This window comes from Oncorhynchus masou, chromosome 31, assembly GCF_036934945.1.
Source record: "Oncorhynchus masou masou isolate Uvic2021 chromosome 31, UVic_Omas_1.1, whole genome shotgun sequence".
Taxonomy (NCBI): domain Eukaryota; kingdom Metazoa; phylum Chordata; class Actinopteri; order Salmoniformes; family Salmonidae; genus Oncorhynchus; species Oncorhynchus masou.
In genome coordinates, this window is record NC_088242.1 from 101026514 (window position 1) to 101035177 (window position 8664).

The 8664-nt window shown below is 41.6% G+C and overlaps 1 protein-coding gene across 1 annotated transcript in view; it reads right to left on the reverse strand.

The window, feature by feature from the left end:
* LOC135524827 (mitochondrial import receptor subunit TOM70-like) overlaps nucleotides 1-8121 on the reverse strand; it is a 30043-nt gene extending 21922 nt beyond the window's left edge. The window contains exon 1 of the mRNA XM_064952683.1: nucleotides 7632-8121. Coding sequence (XP_064808755.1) covers nucleotides 7632-7862 — 231 coding nt within the window. The 5' untranslated portion in view covers nucleotides 7863-8121. The remainder of the gene's footprint in view (nucleotides 1-7631) is intronic.
* Nucleotides 8122-8664: the final 543 nt, after the last annotated feature.

The following is an 8664-nucleotide window of genomic DNA, read 5'->3' on the forward strand; positions in this document are numbered from 1 at the left end:
TCCCCGTATATAGCCATGTTATTACCTCCCTGTATATAGCCATGTTATTACCTGGTACTCCCAGTATATAGCCATGTTATTACCTGGTACTCCCCGTATATAGCCAAGTTATTACCTGGTACTCCCCATATATAGCCATGTTATTGCCTGGTACTCCCTGTACATAGCCGTGTTATTACCTGGTACCCCCCGTATCCCCCGTACATAGCCATGTTATTACCTGGTACTCCCCATATATAGCCATGTTATTACCTGGTACTCCCCGTACATAGCCGTGTTATTACCTGGTACCCCCCGTATCCCCCGTACATAGCCATGTTATTACTTGGTACTCCCCGTATATAGCCATGTTATTACCTGGTCCTCCCCGTATCCAGCCGTGTTATTACCTGGTACTCACCGTACATAGCCGTGTTATTACCTGGTACTCCCGCATAGCCGTGTTATTGCCTGGTACTCCCCGTACATAGCCGTGTTATTACCTGGTACTCCCCGTACATAGCCGTGTTATTACCTGGTACTCCCCGTACATAGCCGTGTTATTACCTGGTACTCCCGCATAGCCGTGTTATTACCTGGTACTCCCCGTACATAGCCGTGTTATTACCTGGTCCTCCCCGTACATAGCCGTGTTATTACCTGGTACTCCGTGTAAATAACCATGTTATTACCTGGTACTCCCCGTACATAACCATGTTATTACCTGGTACTCCCCGTACATAGCCATGTTATTACCTGGTACTCCCGCATAGCCGTGTTATTACCTGGTACTCCCGCATAGCCGTGTTATTACCTGGTCCTCCCCGTACATAGCCGTGTTATTACCTGGTCCTCCCCGCATAGCCGTGTTATTACCTGGTCCTCCCCGTACATAGCCGTGTTATTACCTGGTCCTCCCCGCATAGCCGTGTTATTACCTGGTCCTCCCCGTACATAGCCGTGTTATTACCTGGTCCTCCCCGTACATAGCCGTGTTATTACCTGGTACTCCCCGTATATAGCCATGTTATTACCTGGTACTCCCTGTATATAGCCATGTTATTACCTGGTACTCCATTTATATAGCCATGTTATTACCTGGTACTCCCCGTATATAGCCATGTTATTACCGGGTACTCCCCATATCCAGCCATGTTATTACCTGGTACTCCCCGTATATAGCCATGTTATTACCTGGTACTCCCCGTATATAGCCATGTTATTACCTGGTACTCCCCGTATATAGCCATGTTATTACCTGGTACTCCCTGTATATAGCCATGTTATTACCTGGTACTCCCTGTATATAGCCATGTTATTACCTGGTACTCCATTTATATAGCCATGTTATTACCTGGTACTCCCCGTATCCAGCCATGTTATTACCTGGTACTCCCCGTATATAGCCATGTTATTACCGGGTACTCCCCATATCCAGCCATGTTATTACCTGGTACTCCCCGTATATAGCCATGTTATTACCTGGTACTCCCTGTATATAGCCATGTTATTACCTGGTACTCCATTTATATAGCCATGTTATTACCTGGTACTCCCCGTATATAGCCATGTTATTACCTGGTACTCCCCGTATATAGCCATGTTATTACCTGGTACTCCCGTATATAGCCATGTTATTATCTGGTACTCCCCGTATATAGCCATGTTATTACCGGGTACTCCCCGTATCCAGCCATGTTATTACCTGGTACTCCCCGTATATAGCCATGTTATTACCTGGTACTCCCGTATATAGCCATGTTATTACCTGGTACTCCCGTATATAGCCATGTTATTACCTGGTACTCCCCGTATCCAGCCATGTTATTACCTGGTACTCCCCGTATATAGCCATGTTATTACCGGGTACTCCCCATATCCAGCCATGTTATTACCTGGTACTCCCCGTATATAGCCATGTTATTACCTGGTACTCCCCGTATATAGCCATGTTATTACCGGGTACTCCCCGTATCCAGCCATGTTATTACCTGGTACTCCCCGTATATAGCCATGTTATTACCTGGTACTCCCCGTATATAGCCATGTTATTACCTGGTACTCCCCGTATATAGCCATGTTATTACCTGGTACTCCCCGTATCCAGCCATGTTATTACCTGGTACTCCCCGTATATAGCCATGTTATTACCGGGTACTCCCCATATCCAGCCATGTTATTTCCTGGTACTCCCCGTATATAGCCATGTTATTACCTGGTACTCCCTGTATATAGCCATGTTATTACCTGGTACTCCATTTATATAGCCATGTTATTACCTGGTACTCCCCGTATATAGCCATGTTATTACCTGGTACTCCCCGTATATAGCCATGTTATTACCGGGTACTCCCCATATCCAGCCATGTTATTACCTGGTACTCCCGTATATAGCCATGTTATTACCTGGTACTCCCGTATATAGCCATGTTATTACCTGGTACTCCCCGTATATAGCCATGTTATTACCTGGTACTCCCCGTATATAGCCATGTTATTACCTGGTACTCCCCGTATATAGCCATGTTATTACCTGGTACTCCCCGTATATAGCCATGTTATTACCTGGTACTCCCCGTATATAGCCATGTTATTACCTGGTACTCCCCGTATATAGCCATGTTATTACCTGGTACTCCCCGTATATAGCCATGTTATTACATGGTACTCCCCCGTATATAGCCATGTTATTACCTGGTACTCCCCGTATATAGCCATGTTATTACCTGGTACTCCCCGTATATAGCCATGTTATTACCTGGTACTCCCCGTATATAGCCATGTTATTACCTGGTACTCCCCGTATATAACCATGTTATTACCTGGTACTCCCCGTATCCAGCCATGTTATTACCTGGTACTCCCCGTATATAGCCATGTTATTACCTGGTACTCCCCGTATATAGTCATGTTACTACCTGGTACTCCCCGTATCCAGCCATGATATTTCCTGGTCCTCCCCGTATCCAGCCATGTTATTACCTGGTACTCCCTGTACATAGCCATGTTATTACCTGTTACTCCCTGTATATAGCCATGTTATTACCTGGTACTCCCTGTATATAGCCATGTTATTACCTGGTACTCCCTGTATATAGCCATGTTATTACCTGGTACTCCCTGTATATAGTCATGTTATTACCTGGTACTCCCTGTATATAGTCATGTTATTACCTGGTACTCCCTGTATATAGCCATGTTATTACCTGGTACTCCCTGTATATAGCCATGTTATTACCTGGTACTCCCTGTATATAGCCATGTTATTACCTGGTACTCCCTGTATGTAGCCATGTTATTACCTGGTACTCCCTGTATATAGTCATGTTACTACCTGGTACTCCCCGTATCCAGCCATGTTATTACCTGGTACTCCCTGTACATAGCCATGTTATTACCTGTTACTCCCTGTATATAGCCATGTTATTACCTGGTACTCCCCGTATATAACCATGTTATTACCTGGTACTACCTGTATATAGCCATGTTATTACCTGGTATTTCCTGTACATAGCCATGTTATTACCTGGTACTTCCTGTATATAGCCATGTTATTACCTGGTACTTCCTGTATATAGCCATGTTATTACCTGGTATTTCCTGTATATAACCATGTTATTACCTGGTACTTCCTGTATATAGCCATGTTATTACCTGGTACTTCCTGTATATAGCCATGTTATTACCTGGTATTTCCTGTATATAACCATGTTATTACCTGGTACTTCCTGTATATAGCCATGTTATTACCTGGTACTTCCTGTATATAGCCATGTTATTACCTGGTATTTCCTGTATAAAGCCATGTTATTACCTGGTACTCCTCGGATATAGCCATGTTATTACCTGGTACTCCCCGTATATAGCCATGTTATTACCTGGTACTCCCTGTATATAGTCATGTTATTACCTGGTACTCCCTGTACATAGAGATACTGTCAAGAAGTGATTTAATTTATAGGGCTCCCGAGTGGAGCAGCGGTCTAAGGCACTGATTCAGTGCTAGAGGCGTCACTACAGATCCTGGTTCGATCCTGGGCTGTATCACAACCGGCCGTGATCGGGAGTCGCCTAGGACGACACACAATTGGCCCAGCGTCAACCTGGTTAGGGTTTGGCTGGTGTAGGCCGTCATTGTAAATAATAATTTGTTCTTAACTGACTTGCCTAGTCAAATAAAGTTTTAATTAAATAAATAGATTTACCCTACAGCCTACAGTAACAAACTAATTCAAATAAATACCTAAAACCCTTCATAAACAACCAAAATATATATTTATTGCCATAGCATACAGTGCCTTCGGAAAGTATTCAGACCTCTAGACTTGTTCCACATTGTTACATTACAGCCTTATTCTAAAATGTATTAAATAAAAACAACTCCACACACAATACCCCATAAGGACAAAGCAAAAACAGGGTTTTAGAAATGTATGGCAAAAAAAAAACTGAAATACAATAATGAAAACCTGCTCCAGAGCGCACAGGACCTCAGATTGGGGCGAAGGTTCACCTTCCAACAGGACAATGACCCTAAGCACACAGCCAAGACAACGCAGGAGCGATCTCGGGACAAGTCTCTGAATATCCTTGAGTGGCCCAGCCAGATCCCGGACTTGAACCCGGTCTAACGTCTCTGGAGAGACCTAAAATAGCTGTGCAGCAGCGATCCCCATCCAACCTGACAGAGCTTGAGAGGATCTGCAGAGAAGAATGGAAGAAACTCCCCAAATACAGGTGTGCCAAGCTTGTACAGTCATACCCAAGAAGACTTGAGGCTGTAATCACAGCCAAAAGTGCTTCCACAAAGAACAGAGTAAAGGGTCTGAATACTTATGTAAATGTAATATTTCAGTTTGATTTATTTTGATTAATTACCAAACTTTTTTTATTTTAACTTTTTTTGCTTTGTCATTATGGGGTATTGTGATGTCATTATGGGGTATTGTGTGTAGATTGATGAGGGGGAAAATGATTTAATCAATTTTAGAATAAGGCTGTAACGTAAAATAAATTTTAAAAAATAGTAAAAAGTCAAGGGGTTTGAATACTGTTAGAATGCCCTGTATTTGTTATATACTGTTAGAATGCCCTGTATTTGTTATATACTGTTAGAATGCCCTGTATTTGTTATATACTGTTAGAATGCCCTGTATTTGTTATATACTGTTAGAATGCCCTGTATTTGTTATATACTGTTAGAATGCCCTGTATTTGTTATATACTGTTAGAATGCCCTGTATTTGTTATATACTGTTAGAATGCCCTGTATTTGTTATATACTGTTAGAATGCCCTGTATTTGTTATATACTGTTAGAATGCCCTGTATTTGTTATATACTGTTAGAATGCCCTGTATTTGTTATATACTGTTAGAATGCCCTGTATTTGTTATATACTGTTAGAATGCCCTGTATTTGTTATATACTGTTAGAATGCCCTGTATTTGTTATATACTGTTAGAATGCCCTGTATTTGTTATACACTGTTAGAATGCCCTGTATTTGTTATATACTGTTAGAATGCCCTGTATTTGTTATATACTGTTAGAATGCCCTGTATTTGTTATACTGTTAGAATGCCCTGTATTTGTTATATACTGTTAGAATGCCCTGTATTTGTTATACTGTTAGAATGCCCTGTATTTGTTATATACTGTTAGAATGCCCTGTATTTGTTATATACTGTTAGAATGCCCTGTATTTGTTATATACTGTTAGAATGCCCTGTATTTGTTATACTGTTAGAATGCCCTGTATTTGTTATATACTGTTAGAATGCCCTGTATTTGTTATATACTGTTAGAATGCCCTGTATTTGTTATATACTGTTAGAATGCCCTGTATTTGTTATATACTGTTAGAATGCCCTGTATTTGTTATATACTGTTAGAATGCCCTGTATTTGTTATATACTGTTAGAATGCCCTGTATTTGTTATATACTGTTAGAATGCCCTGTATTTGTTATATACTGTTAGAATGCCCTGTATTTGTTATATACTGTTAGAATGCATTGGTTCAGAACAGGATTGCTCGATGCCGAGCCTCCCGGTCAAAGTTCAAAGATCCAGCAACAACAAAAAAGGACCATATGCATTTCAGGTAGAATAACAAACCAATGTTCATCTCCCAGGACAAATTAGCTATTAAATGGCAAGCCAGCTAAATGACCATGAATGTTTCATGTGTATTTGACATTCCCCTAAATTAATACAGTTCTAGTTCAAGATCTTATCCAGTATGCATCTTATATATAGTTTTCACATACAAACTTGATCTGTCCAAACTCGCAAAAATAACATGGTCATTGATGTAGAACGTTCATATTGATTAGCGATTGTCTATTATATTAACCTGACTATCCACAATAATACGTAACTGTACTGAACTCTTCCTATTTTGCATCAAAGCCTCCTTCACTCAATGCTGCCAAACATTCCCTCGTAAAACTGACCATCCTGCCCATCCTCGACTTCGGCGATGTCATTTACAAAATAGCCTCCAACACTCTACTCAACTAATTGGATGCAGTGTTTTCACAGTGCCATCCGTTTTGTCACCAAAGCCCAATATACTACCCACCATTGTACACTCTCGTTGGCTGGCCCTCGATTCATACTCGTCGCCTAACCTACAGGTTATCTACAAGTCTCTGCTAGGTAAAGCCCCGCCTTATCTCAGCTCACTGGTCACCATAACAGCACCCACCCGTAGCACGCTCTCCAGCAGGTATATCTCACTGGTCACCCCCAAAGCCAATTCCTCCTTCGGCCGCCTCTCCTTCCAGTTCTCTGTCTCCAATGACTGGAACAAACTGCAAAAATGGTGCAGCTCACAGATCACTGCACCTGTACATAGCACATCTGTAAACAGCCCAGCCAACTACTTCATCCTCATATTGTATTTATTTATTAATTCATCTTGCTCCTTTGCAACCCAGTATCTGTGCCAGCACATTCATCTTCTGCACATCTATCACTCCAGTGTTTAATTGGTTAATTGTAATTACTTCACCATCATGGTCAATTTAGTGCCTTACCTCCCTTATCTTACCTTATTTGCACACACTGTTTAAAGACTTTTTATATTGTATTATTGACTGTATTTTTTGTTTTACTCCATGTGTAACTCTGTGTTGTTTGTGCTGCACTGCTTTGCTTTATCTTGGCCAGGTCGCAGTTGTAAATGAGAACTTGTTCTCAACTAGCCTACCTGGTTAAATAAAGATGAAATAAAAAACGTGGCTAACCATGCACGGTTGGGGTCGGTAACTTCTGGCAAGAGAACTAGCCAACAGTAACAAAGCTAGTTTGGCAACTCACCTAACCTGAAATGTCTAGCCTGCCCCCGTTTTAAGAACTAGCTAGTTATTAAGTACATACGTGTTTTTGGTCACGCTGAATACTGCTGTGGATAGGAACGGTAATACATGCCTGTCTGTGGCGACATTTTCTAACTAGTTAACTAAATGAGTAACCTAAATTGTAAACCTTTACCAACCAACCACTAAATGCAGGTGCGACCTGTGCCCTTGAATGTATTTCGGTATTGATAAAATCATACTCCAAATAAAAATGATTGTGTTATCGTACCCATGTACGCCAGAAAGCTGTACGCCAGAGTGATATCTAGGAGTGGTTGAGAGTCATACCATGTCCTCCTGCTCGCAACGGGCTCCTTGGCCCTGGACGGGGTTGGCGCTGCCTTCTGGAGTTGTCCGTTCCCCATTGCTTTTCCCCGGTGTGTCCTTCGTCTTGTTTCGTTTCCACAGGTAAACAGCTCCTACACCCAGCACTATGGGGGTTCCGACCAGAAGGGCCAGCTGCCAGCGGGGGAAACCGCTCCCGGACTGCGACTCGACAGGCTTTGAAGCGGCCATCATCCACCATATAATGGATAGAAGCGAGCAGAACACGCATCAGTTGTCATTAGTTACCCCAACCACAAAGTCAAAATTGGCTATATATCGTTTTTTTTATTAAAAATTCCCTTTTTGGTCTTAATTTAAAGGTTAATCATGTCACCAGTGTGGTTAGGTTTAAAAACATATTTAAGGATATAACTTGTAGAAATAGGCTCGTTTTGGCCATAATAATGACTTTATGGCTGTGGTAACTAGTGACGACCAACACACCACTGCCTCCAGTACCAACTCTGGAATCGGCGAGGTAAAAGCGGAAACAGCGGAATCTTGGGATACTGGCGGGCTCTGTGTAATTGCAACCAGGGCGGGGAACTCTTTACTTCTGGACCACACGGACGACTACAACATTACATGGAGTACAAGCACCCCATCTAGTGTATGTATTAAATAATGCAAATGCTTTAAACGTTGATAACAGTAAACCTAATTTTGAGTGTTATCAAAGAGATTGGGATTGTGTATTATAGATAGCATTTATTGACTATGACTGTTTATAGATGTTATGAGAGTATTCTAGTGCTTTGCCATTACATTATACTTTTTTTACACTATTTTCAAATGAACGTTGTATTACCAGTATGTTTATGTTTAACATAACCACTATACACAGGCAGTTAGAAAAGCCAAGGCTAGCTTTTTCAAGCAGAAATTTGCTTCCTGCAACACGAACTCAAAAAAGTTCTGGGACACTGTAAAGTCCATGGAGAATAAGAACACCTCCTCCCAGCTGTCCACTGCACTGAAGATAGGAAACACTGTC